Source organism: Dunckerocampus dactyliophorus, chromosome 1 (assembly GCF_027744805.1).
Source record: "Dunckerocampus dactyliophorus isolate RoL2022-P2 chromosome 1, RoL_Ddac_1.1, whole genome shotgun sequence".
Classification (NCBI taxonomy): Eukaryota; Metazoa; Chordata; class Actinopteri; order Syngnathiformes; family Syngnathidae; genus Dunckerocampus; species Dunckerocampus dactyliophorus.
The window spans coordinates 35169956-35189535 of record NC_072819.1 but is presented as its reverse complement, the minus strand read 5'-3'; the positions used below and the strand labels follow the sequence as shown (position 1 = coordinate 35189535).

At 40.4% G+C, this 19580-nt stretch overlaps 1 protein-coding gene, 1 long non-coding RNA gene and 1 other non-coding gene across 5 annotated transcripts; 1 reads left to right on the top strand and 2 right to left on the bottom strand.

The window, feature by feature from the left end:
* Window positions 1–472: 472 nt before the first annotated feature.
* Window positions 473–7032, bottom strand: LOC129192286 (tumor protein p53-inducible nuclear protein 2). 3 transcript variants are annotated; one of them, XM_054796151.1, is made up of 4 exons: window positions 6751–7032; window positions 4266–4595; window positions 3205–3745; window positions 473–3127 (listed from the first exon to the last, which is right to left on the bottom strand). In XM_054796151.1, exons 2-4 carry the CDS (start codon window positions 4387–4389, stop codon window positions 2872–2874), a joined length of 921 nt encoding a protein of 306 aa, XP_054652126.1. In that variant the 5' UTR covers window positions 4390–4595; window positions 6751–7032; the 3' UTR covers window positions 473–2871. The 3 variants fall into 3 exon arrangements, with proteins under 3 accessions (XP_054652126.1, XP_054652146.1, XP_054652135.1); XM_054796171.1 differs by having other exon boundaries at window positions 3205–3361; XM_054796160.1 differs by lacking the exon at window positions 6751–7032 and adding an exon at window positions 5100–6689.
* Window positions 7033–13083: 6051 nt separating this feature from the next.
* trnaa-ugc (transfer RNA alanine (anticodon UGC)) lies at window positions 13084–13155 on the top strand. Its single transcript has one exon. It is a non-coding gene; the product is annotated as a tRNA-Ala (tRNA).
* A 1991-nt stretch (window positions 13156–15146) lies between these two features.
* Window positions 15147–19459, bottom strand: LOC129189963 (uncharacterized). Its single transcript, XR_008572908.1, has 4 exons — window positions 19286–19459; window positions 17097–17206; window positions 16947–17025; window positions 15147–15400 (listed from the first exon to the last, which is right to left on the bottom strand). It is a non-coding gene; the product is annotated as an uncharacterized LOC129189963 (long non-coding RNA).
* Between the last annotated feature and the right edge of the window lie 121 nt (window positions 19460–19580).

The window sequence follows — 19580 nt, the reverse complement described above, 5'->3', positions numbered from 1 at the left end:
CTCATGTTTTTAAATTATTGCACTCCAGCTCACTCCCAAAATAACGACACAAGATTCAGGCATTAACCTGAGCATTTATTGTGAGTTTTTTTTGGAGGGTAGGTGGGTGAGTACCTGTGTTTTCTGAATGGATGCTGGAATACCCATCAGTTCATTTTTGCATAGGTTTTGCCTGTCCGTGGACAAGTGTCCACTTTAGGGATGGAAAAATCATTACATCACAAACAACCATGCAGAAAAGGTGAAAGGCACAAGCACCATAAATATCAGATACACCACATTTTATGTGTCTAAATATTTCATTTCATTGGGGAGCAGTGTACAATTTGAGATGTAACATGGGCAATTCCCATGTGTTGGTAAGCTGCCATCATTTCAGGGCACAAAATAAACATCAAAAACTCCCCAGACATTCAATGTTTTTCATTTATACATCCCATTTCTAAGTACTATACAGGAAAATACAAGCATATTGTATTATACATATACGTTTTATTTCTTTAAATATAAACTATGCCTCATCATTTACCTGTCCATGCACTCACATCATAGATGTTCAACACATAGCACGACCACTCCCTCAACACATGGTTGGATGTCTTTTACTCTGAATGCACACTTCCCAATGTTCACACACAACACACTGAAAGCACATTTCCTTACATGACAAAAGTGAGGGGAAAAAAGACAGTTTTGCAGCGACACAGCTTGATGTTTACACACACCCACAATCAAGCATAGATCGTTCTCTCATCAAGAACCCAGTTGTGTCATCTCATGTCTATTCCCTGCAAAAGACATAGCAGTAAACAGAACAAAAATAAATTAACATACTTTAATAGATTACTATAAGAACAAAAAAAACTATTTTGGTATATTATTCAAAAGAAAACAATTTTAAATACGACACATTCATCCCCTTTCCAAAGATTGTGCCTATCACTAACACAGCAGTACAGATTGTATTGCAACCATGTCAATGTCCTCACCCGGCCACATTCAGCAAGTACTTGGCTAAGTGGACCCTATGACAGGCGGTGTAAGCCTATGGCACATCAACTCTCAGCCTAGTGCGATTTTCATTGTGCTCCTCAGTGAGATGTAACTCATATTGGGGGAAAAGATGCCATTATGGCAACTGAGCAGCCCTCTCCATTTTGATAAGGAGCACCAAGGTGAGGCAAGAGAGGAGTCACCTCACTCCAACTGAACTCAACATCGTGGACTCAGGTCTTGAGAGGTTTTGACATCTAACAGAGCGCTAAAAAGTGTGTTAGAATATTTACAAGAGTAATAAAGGACTAGCATAATGAATGTTTTTAGGGTTGTTTTTTTTTACTTTCTCACACACAAAAAGGGGGAAAAAATGTCACAAAAGTAAAACACAAGCACACAGCACACTGGTAAAACTTTGGACTCACACAACTCTATGAGTGCAAACTTACATCCATGTCTCAAATAATTTACAAACATTAGTATACACATCAGCACCATTGTTTACTATTTTTGTTGAATACATATCTTTCAGCTGAATTTCTAAGTGGACAATGTGAAGAGTTTGGTGTGCATACAAGGAGACAGCGATGTTCAGATCTGTTGATGGAACATTTCCTTGAGTTACACCTTTTCTTAAAAACTGCCTCAGCCAGGGATATTTTATTGTTTTGATTAATGAAAGCGACTGATGTACACAAATATTTTCTTGTCTTTTTTTGTATAATGTGGAGAATCACAGCACACAGTGTACCTGGTGTACTGGGCACTTTGCTTCAGTTGGCAGACGACAACATTTAGTTACCATGACCATGCTGCACAGAAAACAGGTTTCAATTTATTTTCTTAAGTCAAATGTTCACTTTCTCTGCATAAACAGGTTGACATTGGTGGAACCTTGCAGACTTAGAATCAACAAAACAAAACAAAGAGCTATATACCACCAGTACCACTCTGCACGTACTATATCCTGACATACCCTGTGACCCAAAGCCAGGGCCTGTATCTTATTAAATACTCACCTTTTCATATTTGATGATAGGTAACTTAACCGGTATCTAACATAGAAATTGAAGGGAATTGTCATGATCTCGTGAGAAAACAGTCTGCTTTAAAGGGTCACTTAACACTTTCCTAAAAAACTATTCTTTCACATCGCTTGGTTGTAATTCACATCATCATTATTTTTTACTCTTTAGTCTGTTTTGCTCACCCTCCCACCATCTTCTTACTTGCACTCACCCTTCTCTAAGTGACAGGAAAAAAAACTGTTTGCCACAATGCAAATATATAATACATTTTTGTGCTTGTTATCCCACAGTCATTACATACGTTATATCCATCCATTTTTCCTGGACAAAAATAAAAATGTAATGTGGGCATAACTTAAAATGAAGCTTTAAGGAAATGATGGGTTGCTTTTTCTGCAAATAAGGTTTAGCCATGTTTCTGTCATGCAAGGTTCCCGCAATTCTTATCTGTCCAGTCCGAGAAAATAACTTATTAATGTAAATTTGAAATGAATCTGTCGTCATGGTTGTATTAATATAAAACATGCCTTAGGGAAGATTGAAAGACTAAGAAGAAGAAACCAATATAGCTAAACTTTGTTATTTTTCTGTATTACGTAAGTCAGTATTTTTAAAATTTGTATGGATACTGCAGAAAGTATAGTGAAGTTCGACTCAGATCTACTCTGAGGGCTTGTGTTCTTAACAGCAAAACAGGGCAGCAGACTATTACAAAATGCTGAATCAAATTTGTGCATCAATGTACCAAAACAAAACCAGACATGTTAAATGCACTGAATGTGTAACAAGTTGACTATGCTCCTTGAATGCCCTCAGAGTAAACAGTGCCCCTCAGTTGTTTGGGGGTTTAGTGGCAGAAGTTACGCTTGCTAGGCTGGTGAAGGAAGGTGTTTCGAGCGTGGCTTGCGTGACGAGGAACCTGCTCCCTAGTGCGGTTTTGGCGTTGAATGCGGTTGCGGCTCAGGTGGCGTCGCTCAATGCGGGCTTTGCCACGGTGGATCCTGGCCCCTTGGGCCACCTTAGACTGGACATAAGGTCCAAAAGTCACCCTGAATGGACCGGGGGTGTGGGTAGCCGGAGCAGCAGCTGGCTCAGCCACTGTGCTGCAGGAGGGAAGATAAAACAATGATTGTCCAGACACTCATAATGGTGGTGAGGAAAAGTGTTTTGTGTTTCTCACCTCACACTGCTTGCCATGCTCATAATGCTTTCCTCGCTCACCATGGAAAGATTGCCGTTGGAGACGATGGACAGGTTGTTTGGGGAGACGTACACAGACATGCTGGGGTGCTCGATGAGCAGGTCCTCCATTGGGCTCGCTTCTGCGGTGGCTCCTTCTGCAGTGAAACAGGGGGGAGGGGTGACAAACCAGCTCTCATCCATGCAGCCTCTGTCTGAGGCTCTCAGGTTCTCTGAGCCTGCCCTACTGCTATCTCCACTGCCCCCACACTCGCTCCCAGTAGGAGAAGAGGACTGGGTGGAGGAGGCCGTGGCCATTCTGACCCATCTTGGGCAAGACAGTGGGTCTGACAATACTACTGCCACTTGCGTCTGACTTTTTCGTGTCCTACGCCGTTTGTTTGGTGGGCGGGGAATGGAAGATTGGCATTCAGTCCGTGTCAGAGTGTCTTTATGATTTGATTGATTACTGTCTTTAACTGGATGTGCAAGAAGTTGGGTCTGTGTCTCATCCTCAGCCGGCATTATGCAGCCAGATTCGTCTAAGTGCAAGGCACAGATGAGATCAGGGTGGGGGAACCAATAAGGTGGAGGTGAGAGGATTTGATGTAGGTATGATGAGGTAGATATTCAAAATGTCATGCAGGTTGAAGGGATATTATTTTTGTCGATCACATACGCACGCGCACACATACCAGTGTGGGGGTTGTAAGGGTGTATACAAAATTGGAGAGGGGAGGAGAAGGGGCAAGGAAACACAAAGCATAAAAGAGTCACATCATTAGTTGTGTTGACCCTCTTGGGTTTTGATCATTTCTCCTATGTTTTAGTTTGCTTTTTAGTTTGGCTTCAGAAGACACACATTGATTGAGATCACAAATGAGGTTTATATTCAGTTTAGTGGCATCCCGTCCTGATCGAGTCCTGACAACAACCAGTCATCTTCAATAACTCTTTACTTCACAGCCTTATTGTCATTGAAACTTAAGTTTTGCAATTATATTTTAGCTCTTAAAAAGCAACATTAGGTCATCCAGTCCATCCACTATAAATGAGACTCACCAGGCAGGTTAACTAGCATCCATCCTTCTTCATCAGCCTCCGTCACACAGGGCTTGGGTCCCTTCAGCTCAGCTGCCACCTCTTCTACCTCCCCAAACAGTAGGTTGCTCAGACGTTGAAACATGACGGCTTGTATTGTCTTGGGTGCTTTTGTCCAACACAAAAAAAGCTGTAGCTGCCTTTGAATGGTATTTGCGATTAAATATAACTTGTAGTCATATATTATTATTTATTTTCATTCAAAGCCCTTGCTGGATCTTGACTTGGACAATGGGAGGGTGGGCTTCAGTAGTGCAAATGTAAGGTTTCACTTGGTTTGGAGCAAAAGGCCTATAAGAGAGCAAAAATATGATATTAGAAATTTGTCTTTAAACAAAAAAATTGAGCATGTAAAATGATAAATTGTAGTTGTAATTTTCTAGTTCCTATCTTCCAAAAGTAAGCCCAACATCTATAAATCTGAACTGTTGTTTTCCTGAATTGAAATGCACATTTAAATCTTCCAAATAACGTCCTAAAATAAATAAAATGCATTATTTCAAGTTCCGGTAGGAGAAGCCTTTTCAACTATGAACGTGTCAGCATTTCATAGTAACGAACATGTAATGATAAACGTTTTTTAATCCTTGCTGTTTTTGAGTATTGTCATTGACCCTTACAGTGTTAGTGTACTTACAGTGTACTCGTGTCATAAACTAGTATTAGCAATTGTTGCTAACGAGCTAAACTGGTTGGAGCACCCGTGCTACTTAGAAAGGAGCTAGCTAGTAGTAAGCGCATACTTTGCTTTTCTTCATGCTGTATAAGTTAATTATTTCACTTTAATTTGCTCACCGAATTGTCAAGATGGAGATTGACTCAAACATAAGTGTCGTAGCATAATTAATTACCCTACCCTTGTTCCGTGAATACAACGTCACTATGTGCAACGCTTTCGTGTCTTTGATGTTAAGGGTAGATGTGCTATTTTCTATAAATCTACATATATAGGTAACTGGATTCTTGTCTGACCGATGATACAGTCAGGTTTTACTTTGGTTTTACCTAGGAGAACAACTGAAAAATACGCTTTCTTCAAGAGCCGTATTCTCCGAGGTAACATCAACGCAGCATCACTCGGCCAACAATAGTGTTTACTTGGTTACATCCTGTCTTAGATAAGATAGATCTTTGATAAACACACGACTGGCCACATTAAATCACACTCCTTTTATGAAAATGTTCTTTCAAATGTATAGTTTGTGCAGATGGAGAACACAATGGTGAAAATGAAAACGAGAGACCGCGTAGTACAGTTTGAAATCTGTAATTTGGATCCCTAAAAATACGATTTAAAAGGTAATGTCAGACTGAGGTGTGTTGTCAACACTATGTATTACTGCACTAATGAAGACTGCATGACAAATAAGTGGCAAACAGCGGGTGCGCTCCACGGATATGTGCCTAGTTGATATTACCAATAATGCTTGTCCTCCTTTGGCCCCCCTCTGGCCACACTTGCATCCTAGATGAGTGGAGCTCTATAATGTTATTCATTCCATAGTATTTGATGGTTATTATTTTTAGTAGTATACAGTAATTCCTCCATTATACCTTTAAGCTGCAGTAACGAACTGAAAAGTGGAGTTTTGCTGCTGGGGGCGGGGTTTCCAGACATGGGCGGGGACTAAGAATGAAAACAAGATGCGCTGACGTCACTACTTGCTCACCGACGCTGACTCCAGCCTATTTTATGGCGAAACGGAGGAAGAAAAGATTCTGAGCAGCAAATTACAGGACATTTTTAGCACAAGAGTAATAAGGGCTTTCTTCTGCAGTCACCATATCGAAAATATTCCCGTTCAGATTCGAATTGTATCAATGTTGAATTATGCTGCTGCAACGATGTCTAATATTTGCAATACATGAACGAATCAAGCGGTTTGGTAAAATGAGTAAAACTCGACGTGAGAATACAGAGAGACATTCTGTCGGGAATCCAGGTTAACGATGAATTATCCGTGTAAGCCCTCCAGTTGAAGGGTCAAAGCAATGACAGTCCTGGCTCAGCGACGCGACACTCAACAAGATGTGGGCTGACACTGACAATGCAGCGTCACTAATATTTAGAAGAAAAATAAATGTTTACTGAGAGCCTCCACGGGCCGCCCAGACAACATGTACATCCGCCATCGACTTCACATCAGCATTTGGTGCAGTTTGCACAACAGCGCAGAATGCAGATTGGTGTCATTTTCCTGGCAAGGGCGTCTAAATACTTGATCAAACGACTTAACGCGTATATGAATAACCTAATTTGAGGGGAATTACTTCATACACAGCAGTAAAATGTAGTTTGTACAATAAGGTCAAATGAATTGTTCATTATAACATGCAACACCTATGATTTGACGATGACTGCCGTTTTATATGAGGAATGTATGTTCACAAGCACCGACAAAAACAGCTAAGTATCACATTTAAGACAACGTAAAAAGCTGCTTACCTGCCTTTGCAGTATTATTCAAGTTGTAAACGAGATCACACACAGTAGGAACAACAATTCTTAAAGCATAGCTTTAAATAGCCTTTAAGAGAGGTAGTTAAAACACCATCATATAAAAATAAAAGGCTTTCTTCTCAGAAGAAGGGCTTCGTGTAAAATATTACACTGTTTCAGATCATAATATCTGCAGCTTTTAGCTATTTTCTGATCCTTTTTCACCCCCCTGCAGATTTTCCTCTTGTTTATTGCTGCCTCCAGCTGATCCTCAGATCAGTATGTAGAACGTACAAAACAGCTGATTGTGAGATCACAATACACAAGGCCACGCCTCTGGTCCAGCCCACACGAAACAAACCAGCCAATCAGAATATTACACAGCCACAAGCTGGGGCTCAAGGTAATGGGTGGGAGCTGGGCGAGGGGAACTGTCAAGCTGTTCACAGTGAAAGGCTGATCCCTGATCAGCTGCTCCGTCCCGGGAGCCGCTGTTTCTAACAAAAGGCTGGGGGATGGTAAGCTGACTCGGAGTCTGTGCTTACACTGCGTCTACAACTTGGAAAATAAAAATGCTTGACAGTTGAAATCAACGGTTACATACTACATACTAGCTTGCTGCTAAATTGTCCAAATGCAGCTAGCTTTTCAACCTTGTGAGGTCAACAGAATTTCTACCAGTCTGATAATATGCTGACAGTTTGTATTGTATTACTCATTATGATACAAAGTTACAATTTTATTTAGAGTATTTCTGTATATAACTCAATATAAAAACTAGAAACAGATGTCCAGTTGAACTTCTTCAGCTGAAGCTGCTGCTGTCCCTTTAAAACCATTTTGTAAATAGAGTTTTTCCCCCTTACCCCCAGACCTATTTCTCCTCCCACTTGGTGCCACTGAATGTTCGACAGCCAATCAGATGTGCGTTCTGTAAATGCAGCATTGGAGGAACCAATGAGCTGCGCGGAGGTTTTGAAAACTCCCGATGGTGACCTTTACACTTTGCAGTCTGTCACTGCCTTTATGAAACTGGTGATTAATTAAATACAGTGCCTTTCATAAGTATTCACCCCCTTTGATGGTTTACCCTTTTATTGCTTTCATAAATCAATCATGGTCAATGCATTTTAGCAAACAAAAAAATATTGGAAAAAAAACTCTTTAATGTCAAAGTGAAAACAGATTTTTATAAAGTAATGTTAATGAAAGAAACTTATATAAATTAAAATAATTGTTTGCATAATTATTCATCCCCTTCAAGTAGGTATTTAGTAGATGCACCTTTGGCTGCAATCACAGCAGTGAGTCTGTGTGGATAGGTCTCAATCAGTCTTGCACATCTGCCCATTGCAATTTTGCTCCATTCTTCTTTGCAAAACTGCTCAAGCTCTGTCAGGCTGTGTGGGTATCGGGCATGAACATCCCTTTTCAAATCCAGCCACAAATTCTCTATGGTTTGAGGTCTGGGCTTTGACTCGGCCACTCCAGAACATTTACCTGGTTCTTTTTTAACCATTCCTGTGTAGCTTTTGCAGTATGTTTTGGATCATTGTCTTGCTGGAAAATAAATCTTCTCCCAAGACGTAGTTCTCTTGCAGACCGAAAAAGATTGTCCCCAGGATTTCAGTGTATTTTGCAGCATTCATTCTGCCCTCTATCTTTTCAAGCCTTCCAGGTCCAGTTGCTGAGAAACATCCCCACAACATGATGCTGCCACCACCATGCTGCACAGTGGGGATGGTGTGTTTTTGGTGATGTGCCGTGTTTGGTTTGCGCCAAACATGACGTCTTGTCTGATGGCCAAAAAGCTCAATTTTGGTCTCAAAGAATCTTCTTCCACTTCACCATGGAGTCTTCCACGTGCTTTTAATATGACTTTTCTTCAACAGTGGCTTTCTCATTGCCACTCTCCCATAAAGCTTAGACTTGGAAGTGACAGTTGCTACATGCACAGTCTCTCCCATCTCAGCAGGTGAAGCTTGTAACTAGTTGTAGGAGTCTTGGTGGCTTCTCTCACTAGTCTCCTACTTGCACAGTCACTCAGTTTACGAGGGCGGCCTGATCTAGGCAGATTCACACAAGTGCCATATTCCTTCCATTTCCTTCCAATTGATTTCACTGAACTCCGAGGGATGTTCAGTGCCTTGGAAATTTTTTTGTAACCATCCCCTGAATTGCACTTATCAATAACCCTTTCCCTGAGTTGCTTAGAGTGTTCTTCTGTCTTCATAGTGTAATGGTAGCCAGGAATACTGATCAACCCACTGATCTAAAAAAAAGACTGGATCGAGCTTCTATTGTTTTATTTTTGAAGCCAATGAAAATTTGCGGCGGCCATCTTGGTGAGACCACTTTGCTGTGAGACAACAGTATGGCAACGCACTGGTAAAACTTTTCAAAGTAAGAACTTTTCAAAGCAAAGCCGTTCAAGTAGTGGCACATATATCAGGTCAAAAAAAGGTGCCAAGTAAAAGTACTTACGAGTGGAAGGTTCTTGGGAAGTGCTTTTTAAGTTGTGTTTCCTCATCCTCGCTTCCTTCACTGGCACTCCTGATGTTTTTGATGATTTTTCACTAATTCTGCGTTCATATACCAGCACAATCACAAGTAAGGTGGTCTCACCAAGATGGCGGCGATCGAAAAAATCTGGCTTCAAATTTTGGCGCGTGAAAACAATAGGTTGCTCGATCCAGTCTTTTTTTTAGATCAGTGTGATCAACCACTCTCTGGACCCTTCAGACACAGGTGTTTTACAACTCAATCACTTGAAACACACCCACACCACTTAGGTGATCTTCATTTCACTAATTGTGAGACTATTGGCAACAATTTGATGGACCTCTATTGAATTAGACCATTAAATTAAAAAGGGGGTGAATGATTATGCAAACAATTATTTTCATTTATATAATTTTCTTTCATTAACATTACTTTATAGAAATCTGTTTTCACTTTGACATTAAAGAGTTTATGAAAGCCACAAAAGGGTAAACCATCAAAGGGGGTGAATACTTGTGATAGGCACTGTACACTCATTCATATTATTGCAGCTGAAATTCTGCACCAAAATGCAAAATGTGTACTAGCTGAAACTCTACTATTATACTTTTGAAATGCTTTTTTAAATAGTGACACCTGTCAGTTTGACATGTGTGTTTGGTACCTTTTCTGTGCAGTGTGTCATTCACAACTGCAGTAGACTTTCTGGTAAAATATAAAAACATAAAAGGTAAACGCGGTATGCATACAGGATGTGACTATGCCACATTTGGCACAACGCCTGTCTAATGCCACCTTGACACTTATACAAATTTTGCCTCTGCATTGATCCGCAACTGGCAATGCTATGCCAAAAAGTGCTGCACGGTGGCCTAGTGGTTAGCATGTTGGCCACACAGTCAGGAGATTTGGAAGATCTTCGAATCTCTGTCTCTGTGTGGAGTTTGCATGTTCTCCTCGTGTGTGTGGAATTTCTACTGGTACTCCGGTTTCCTCCCACATTAGGTTAATTGGCGAATCTAAATTGTCCATAGGCATGAATGTGAGTGTGAATGTTTGTTTGTCTATATGTGCCCTGTGATTGGCTGGCGACCAGTTCAAGGTGGCCCGAAGTCAGCTGGGATGGGCTCCAGCATAACCGCACCCCGAGTGAGGATAAGCGGCATAGAAAATAGATTGATGGCCCAAAAAGAAGACTAGTTTGCCACTGTTTGCGTTGAGTTTACGCATAAAGTAAGCAATTTGTCAACACATGCCACTCTCCCACACAAATTATTTACACCTAAGTCAAGTACTGTTCACGTCTAGTGTACGATATAGTAGGCGAGGTGCGCACGCTCCCGCATGGGTATGCATTGTCACCACCACTTCCCGCATCGGTGAAGCAGTTGTGGCATTATTTAGTCCCTCTTTGTCACATAAAAATGTGAGTAATTACACCTAGCTGCATAATCAGATGCCCTAAAACACAAGGTGGAAACACAAAATAGCACGGTCTGACTTCCATTCCAGCTCCTAACTAAGATTCTTCTAACCTGCCTACATGTTGTCATGCTTTTATCTCTTTGCTGATAGATGAATGCAAGGGTCCAGTACTGCTTGAGCTTTGTAAAAACAAGATGATAAGGTTTCGGCCTATACGGTTACCAGGTGCTAGGCAACTCACGCAGACACACAAGCAAACACATTCACCTCACGGCAATGATTATGCGAGTGACACAAGTGTTTTACAAGAACAGAACTCTGCTCGTGCTCGTGTTTTTGTTCTGCAGCTCATTAGAAGTCACAGGTTTGGTGGAACATGTTATCCCAACAAATACTGTAAAATCCTCATCTACCTGTTTTTGTTTTTCCTGTCATTTGTTGCCTGCTGCTTTTTTCTATCCTGTACTACACAAAGAAGCCAGCGCTTCCATAGCATTCCCACAGTTTCCCCAAGCTAGCTGGAGAAATAGGTGAGAGGTTAGAGCCAGGCTGCTCTCCTCCTGCGCTAGTTCATGTTCACAAATGTGACATGTCGCTCCAGTTTACCAGCATGCCTGTCCTTGCCCCAGCTGACACAGCTAGAGTAACTGCTGTAAAAGCAGCTTCAAAACCAAAAAGCCTGCTTGAGTGTGAGTTTAAAGGTTGAGGCGTTGTCGCTGGACAGGTTGAGTCAGACCTCAGACTCGTTGCATGTTGACACTTGTTATTTAAAAGCTCAAGTGTGGACAATATCATATATCACCATGGGCATGTGTCTGATGATGTGGTGGTGTCTTAAAAAAAGACAATTTCTCAACATAGGAATGAAAAAAAAGTAATGTGCAACCCTTTTGTAAGCCATGTTATGCAACAGTAAGAACACCACATGGAGGGAACGACATTAGTTCCCTATGACCTTGTTTCCACCTTCTTCTGTAGCCTTTATTTTTGGTCCCTCAACCTCCCCTGTGCTCCCAGGCCTCTCTGCAGCAGCATGCTGGCTGTTTGCATATGATAAGAGAAGCGGCACGACAAGATAGATGGGATCTGGCCGCATAGTTATAAAAGCAATAACCCTGCATGTGACACAATTTTGGAGGCACACAGGCAAACAATTTCAATACTTTTCCACCACTTGCCAGACACAACGTAGGCCTATGAAAGGCCTGATATTCTGAGTATGTCACAGAGACATCTGTGATAAAACGCTCAGTAAAATACATTTAGTATCTTTTTTTCATGGTGACAGCCAACATATGCCCTGCACAGCTCTCAGCCTCATGTTACATACAGTCTGTTTCCAAAGGTTATCCTCAACTGCACTCCCAAGATAACCCCTAAACACACATAACACTTACTCAGCACAGACACAACATGATAGCTTGCTGTCCCCTTTCCAAATTACACAACTGAGTTGATATAAGGCAAGTGTGTCCCTCCCATGTTCTGAGAGATTCCTTTACAGTTCATTTTGCAGACTGAAGGGGAGAAATGTGACATCATGTTCCACCTTCTCTCCTTTCCTTCTTCATATCCCCTCTTGACATGCATGCATCGCTCCAGTCTGTCCCTACAAGGCTAGAGCGGACATGGCCTGGAGGAGTCCTTGGCAAGGGTGAGCTGACAAACACAGCAAAAGTGAGAACAGGCTGTGCAGAGCCCCTTATTTACGCTCCCTTGGAGGATATGCAGAAACTTCATAAAGGAGTTATTCCCTGAAGGATTAGGTTCTTTGGATGAAGAGAAAGCAACATATGTCAGCCGCTGGAGATCCGAGAAAGATGGTGCTTCTATTTGTTATGCATAACACAAATTAGTCAATTTGATGATGAATATAGATGAATATAGATCAAGTCTCATCAAAGCTAAATATTGTATAACCCACAGGGTAAGAATATAACAGGCAAGCTGAAGTTTAAAGGGCACATTTATTATTTTGGATTTCAAAGGAGGACAGCTTAGATCCTGGTTAACAGCAGGTCTTTCAGATAACCACATACTGTGTAGGCCAATATTTTTTTTAAATTAACTATAATAATTTTACCATAATCAAATTAATCTCCATCCATCTTTCTAGTGCTATCGATTTGATTGAATCACATGACATGCGGGGCCTGTCACAAGCCTCGACAACGCGTCACCATCGTCGCTTGCTGTAGTGTGGTACAGAATGTGTGCGTGTACGCTGACGTTTACCGAGGGTTGCAGTCGCTGAGCAGACCGGAAGCTGTGCTACTGCAGCTGCGGCAGAAGCGGACATTATTTTTTTCCAGGGAAGTAAAAAAAAAAAAGGGAAATTTATAGTAACGAGCAGACGCCGGGAAAGATGGTGTTTTTAGTACGAATACGTTAGTTTTTACAGCACAGTCTTACGGGGATGTAGCTCAGTGGTAGAGCGCATGCTTTGCATGTATGAGGCCCCGGGTTCAATCCCCGGCATCTCCAGTCTTTTTTCCCTCAAATTACTTTGCATAGTGACGCTTGCAAAAATAGTACACATCGTTATGCAACCAATTGTTTCATTGTGCAATTACGGGCTACTTGTCAGGTCAGAATTAGATAAATATAAAACAAATCCGTTTTTTCTAACTCTTCACTTACTGCCCCAAATTACATACACTTACAAAATCTAGTGATACCCATTGCAAGAACTAAAATAAAAAATAAATTAATCAATTTTGAATGTCTCTGTCATAGAAGTTTACTATTGTGAAGATGAATACGGGTTACGTTCTTTACACCACTTGTACTCGGTCCAAATGTCATTATTCCACGGACTCAGGTACATTCCTGCTACGTATGGATGTCGTCTACTTTTAGCAAGTCGGTAGATGCAGCAGGATACATTATCTGCTATGAAATAAGACCACACTGACGGTTGTGGCCTTGCATGAACTATTCAGAACAGCTTATCATGCATACATGCATCATGTCTGCACACGGTGATCTAAAAATATCTGTTAAGAATGATCATTGCATAATTGTCACATTGCAAGGTGAAGTGCAACGTCCGCCAAGCTTTAACACACAATCGTGCTTTAGGTTATACTCCCAATAAACACACACACAATTATATACCTAATAATTCATTGTATAATTTCTCGTACAAAATAATGGCATTCATCTGCATAATATATGCACATTTTGCCATGACATTACAGCAACATAGTGTAGGAATGGTCCAATGGCTACTGCCCCCTTGTGGCAAGTTTCATATTTCAGTTTCGGTGGATGTGTTACATACTATGAACACGCAGGGGCGACACATACACAGGCTGTGGTACATGAGGATTAAAAATCGATTGGATTGAAAATAATAATTAAAAAAAAGAAAAATCAATATCAGTTATGTTGCTGTTCACAAATATATGGACAATTTTTTTTTGGTATTTCATGACTTGTAGACCCCGTTTTTGTCTTACAGATTATGTATATATAGGGCTACATACTGTATGTAGGTGCATCCCAATAAATTCGTATATCTTTGAACAGTTTTTTTCTTCAGTAGTTCATAGTAATTTACTTCTATAGTTTTACAGTTAAATATTTCAAAAATGTATTCATAATTTTGATAATTGCAACAATTGAGAACTGCTTCGTGCAAATAAGCAAATGGACTGCAAAAACTTCCTGAGCATTTAGAACTCCTGAAATCGTTTGTATAATTTATGGAGATGCAACATACTGTATGTCGAGAGATAGACGTATCTGCGTGTCATCTATAGAAAAACAGCTGTTACCACGTTCTAAAAATGCTTTCATCTGAGGCAGACTGATGATGATGAGTGCTGATATCCATTCAGTATCATTGCCAAGTGTTGGTGTTTACAGAACATCACGTAGCAGCAGAACATCGACCAGAAAGCAAACATTACGCTCTGTCATTAATGATCTGCTGGTGACGGACATATCGACAATAAACATGTTCATCGATTTACGTGCATTGTAAGACGTTGCTGACAATGTTTGCTTGTCTGTTTTCAGTTGGGAACGGAGGCTTAAATGTTGTCACTGTTATGCGTGCAAACGGAGTGTGATGCAAGTTGCAGTTTAGTGTTGTCTCAAGAGACTAAAGGGAAATCATACAAAAATATTAAGCACTCTATTGTTCTTCGACTACTATTTTCAAGAAAAATGTGTTATAAAAGCCTACGAGTGAAGATTGGTACCACTGCAGTAATAAGGTCCTCATTTTCCACAATTTCAAGGCAAATGGAGATTGAAGGTATTATCAAAACACTTTTTTTCCCAGGTAACACTACAAATACCGTATGTCCATTGTTTCTCAGTGCTTCTTTGTACAAAATCACACTAAAGTCTGGCGAGAGGCTCTGTAGCTTTGTTGACAGTTTTACAATACAAATAGCCTTGTTGCTTCAAGGGGAAAAAACACCGAAGTAAGTTTTTAAGTATGGTGTATTTTTTTGCTTTAATTCTTGATCATTCACATGAAAGAAGACAACCAGATGGTGACAATACAGAACAAGTACATACTGCAAGAGGAGCTTGTTCTGGGAATACTTCAATCGCGTGTCAGTGTCGTTTTAGAGGACACATTGACTGGAGATGGCTTCACATGTGGGAGTACGTCCATACACCAAGCTCTGCATTCCTCAGGGATAACCTTATCTTGCTCCTGCTGGGTTTACAGACCTCTGAACTGCAGACCAACACTCACTCACGCTCCAGTCTACATGTAAAATAACAAACACGGAGTATTGTGCGGTGATGTGTATGTTAGACAAACACATTTTTTTTCATGAATATTAAAAGGAAAACTGTACATTTTTTTTTAAAATTTTGCCCATCATCCACAAATCTTATGTGAGACATGAACACACGTCTTCCTCTTTTCTGTCCATTCTAAAGATATAGAAACAGATAAAAAAAAATAGACAGCTCACAAACGCACGTAATGGGACACACCTATGCCAACAACAAAGACCGTTATTAAAACACATCCAAAAACCTCCAACAAGGTTTTATGGTTTTATGTCCATCCAAGTCTTTTTTGTCTGTTTTTATAACTTTGTAACCCACAGGAAAGAAAAAGACGTGTGTTCAAAATTCCAACAAAAGTGCAGTTTACCTTTAAATTACAGGAAATTTACAGCAAACTATTTAAAAGGGAGGGCAACAGAAAAGAAGGATTAAAATACGATACTTTCTGTGGAGGATAATGGGAGAGTTGACCGGCATGATACAGAGGCGTTACAATACAATACTTTTTTGTTTAAGTTACAAAAAGACATCCTAAAAGGTTATATAACTTAAACAAAAATGCCCAAATCTCAGCTTTGTGTTTTTTTAATTAGTATTTTCTATCTCTTAGTATTACAAAAAAAGATTGCTTCTGATGAAGTGAATATTTCAATTTCATAATATTTCAGTAAATGGAATACATTTTTCTCATAACATCTTGTAACATTTTTACTTTTTTTAGTGTGGTCCTACTATCTAATCCTTTGTCGTGTTCTGATTTCCTTTTATTTTTCGAATAAGCTCCTGGCCAATAAAAAACAAGCTGCGAGCCATAAATGGCCCCTGGGCTGAACTTTGGACACCCTTGCGATTGTACTTACTGAAGACAAAAATGGCAAAAATGAAAGCAGCAAAACAAATAAAAGAGCGGTACACTAAATGAACGCGACTGGAAAAACATCACTGAAAGCAAATGTTTTTTATCCAAGTATTATTATTTTTTTATACTTTCGTTTACCATTCATGCCACCTTGCCTAAATACGATTAAGCCCCTGAAGATGGAGGAACTCTGCCTAAAATAGCTATAATTCCTGAATGATAAATACCTTTAGAATAAAGGCAAAATCATAAAACTGGCCTAACTGTTCCTAACTTGTTGTATGATTGCGCTGTGGACAAATCTTAAATGGCTGCAGAACACATTACAAACAATAAATCTTCACACTCAACAGTGGAAATGTCTGGAGATAAAAAAAAAAAAAACAGTTCAAGTCAGTGGTGGCTGCCACTTCCAGACTCGTTGGTGTTCTTTCAGAGTCATTGAGGTAATGGCACCAAGTACTAAAGACTAAACCAAAGGCAATATACATCAGTGAGGTTGCATTTTTTGTCATTCCACAGTCTGAAATACAAGTTCTCAAATGCAAATGACGCTGAGTGACCGTTACCCATCGTCTGAATGGTAACAATGCACTTGATTATTCAAGAGCCATCTCTGTTTTTACATGTCAAACCTCATCTATTTGAAACTCACCTGCAGCTTCGCAACCTGGATGCGAGCATTTGTCCCAACACGTGATAGGCGTCGACTTTCTCTTTTGTCGGAAGAATATCTGTAATGACATGTAAATGTAAGGGTTTGATGGCGCAGTTATTCATTTATCGCTAACCCCCTCTAACTCACCTTCATTTTGCTTTAAAAAGGTGCTGTCTGCCTTGGTTTAGGTACTGCGAATGTGCTGCAATCATTATAAACCCACCTACGTTCTGCTCCAAAATCATAAGCCACGCCCTCTGTAACACACAAGCACGTTGTTGTTATGTTTGTTGTTAGCTAATGATAAGGATTTCGCAAAGTTTAGCTACTGACGTGAGCACCTATCATAATCACACAATGACTCCAAATTGTCAGTCGCTTCTCCGAGACTGCTACTGTGTCCATGCACGACAGACATGTATGCGTATACAACACAACGGTTTTACAAAGTTTATCTTCAAACTGTGACAAATACGTATTGACATGTTTTCTTTCAGTCTGTTCTTTTAAACCACGACTGGCAACATATGCTATCCGGTGGTGGTGTTCTTAAATTTTTTTGTTTAAAAAGTGTAATTGCCTTAAAAAGTGAAATCTGACATTTCTGTATCTTAAGCAATATCAAGGCGTCTCTAAACTGCGAAAACTGAACATGGAATTATGAATCCACGTGAACACTTTAATTTAACAACTCGGTTCCCAAAGTGGGGTACATCAACAATAATAGGGGGCACGTTAATGAAAATGAAAAACAATCAATGCCCAACACTCTCGGCGCAAGGACAACGGAGCAGAAAGGAGAAAGAGCGTGAAGTTGTTCATTGTTCTGTGTGCATCGTATGAAAAATAAGTAAGTTTGATGATTATTTTGCGCATTAAGAGTGTTTCATCTTGAATATTTCATTATTTACATCGGTGTTCCAATCCTCGCACGGCGCAGCAGTGAAAACCTGTCACTGTGAGTGGGGCTTTATCATTGGTTGAATGTATTTTTGTACTTAGGATACTGCTTTATCGTGGTTGCGAAAATTCTCCCCTTCAATTTGGTATTAAATTAAGATGCAGACTTATTATGAATATACAAACCACATACTGTGATGAGTGGACAGAAAAAGTGAAGCTCAAATTCAATCCATTCAAACGGAAGGATGCCAACATCAAACTGGACTAAAACATCTACAGGATGATTATCTATTTATCAGTGCTCATGTGAAACCTTATCAAAAAGTGACCAAGCAAAATACACATTGGTGACCCAGAATTACTATGAAATTAATGAACCTATTGATTGTGTTAAATATTTCAAGTTAATTAAGATACCAAGGTTTATGTTTTTAAATGTGCAGGAGAAGGGGGTACATGGCTTCTGGTCAAACGTCTGAAGGGGTGCGCGTCTGTAAAAAGTTTGGGAACCACTGATTCAACACATACAGTGTAGGTCATTCGGGTTACGAGACATCCCGTGTATCTCATAGTTTATGGGTCAGAATGAATATACCTACTGCACGTGTCAGCACATCATGCGAGAATGCTGTCAGGTTTAATCCCCAAGGCATAGGATCCAAACATCTGTTCTGGGTTGAAAACTTGAAGTCTTCATGTCTTCTGTGGTTCATGAGGTCACTTTGACCTGATTGCAACACAAATTGTCAGCCCTGCAGCCAAACTGCTCTCCTCAAAGCAAATGCAAGACTGTGTAATCAGCTGTTTTCCCTTTGTATGTGTGTGCGTGTGCTTGTCAGGTTGATGTGTCCATTGTGTCCTTATTTCTATTTTTGCTGTAAAGTGACACCCTTGGAGCATACATTTTGTATATCTAATGGAATTATATAGGGCAGCTAATGTGGCTGGTATCCATTACTTTTAAGACCATTTGTCCCAGTCCACCAGCAGTAGACTAACAACTAGGATTACTTTCACGTGTGTCTTTGCTATTTGCTTTTTGTTTTTATTAGCGCGCTGCCCCCTGACCTCCAGTCTATGTGGCGTCGGCGTCAACAAGCGTCTAACGACGTGTGAACTTTTGGGCATGCCGTGACAATGGCGCCCATAGACAGGTGCATTCACCCCCTCCTCCTCGCCCACCACTAACTCAGCCTACCACTGGGCTCTCTTAGCAATGTTAAACAGGAACACTGACAATGGCACCTGATTTCAGGCCTCGTGCACCCACACAATCGACAAAGCGACTACTTTTACGCACATTTACGCACGGCAAGAAATGCCTCACGTTAAATCCCGTGTGCCCTGCAGCCAGCATATGTGATTGGACCTTTATATTGTCCCTGTCATTTAGTCCGGGATCGTACTGTGAGCTAACTATGCAAAAACAGTACCTCGTCTCCATCCCCGCTGAGAAATGCGTCAGGATGTTTGAAGTTGACTGCAGGTTTTTGTATTGTGTGGAGCGTCTGTCTGTCTTCCACATCTTCTCCACCAATCTCCTCCTCAGTCGGGTGCGTAAAAGAGCCCAAAGCAACAAGCTCGGATAAGAACACATACGCAAATGCATGTCGAGAAAAAACGTCGACACCGATAGAGGGCGCTGCAATGTCTCAATTTATTCTCATCTACCAAGCTCAAAACATATTTGTTTATTTGTACACGTAGTTGCTAACTTTAATCCCCGAG

Bases quoted from the DNA above. Each gene is read 5' to 3' on its own strand.
- LOC129192286 (XM_054796151.1), bottom strand. From the start codon at position 4,389: ATGTTTCAACGTCTGAGCAACCTACTGTTTGGGGAGGTAGAAGAGGTG. The intron at 3,746-4,265 runs GTGAGTCTCATT...CCTTGCACTTAG, and splicing joins GATGCTAGTTAACCTGCCTG to ACGAATCTGGCTGCATAATG. The intron at 3,128-3,204 runs GTGAGAAACACA...TCCCTCCTGCAG, and splicing joins AGCATGGCAAGCAGTGTGAG to CACAGTGGCTGAGCCAGCTG.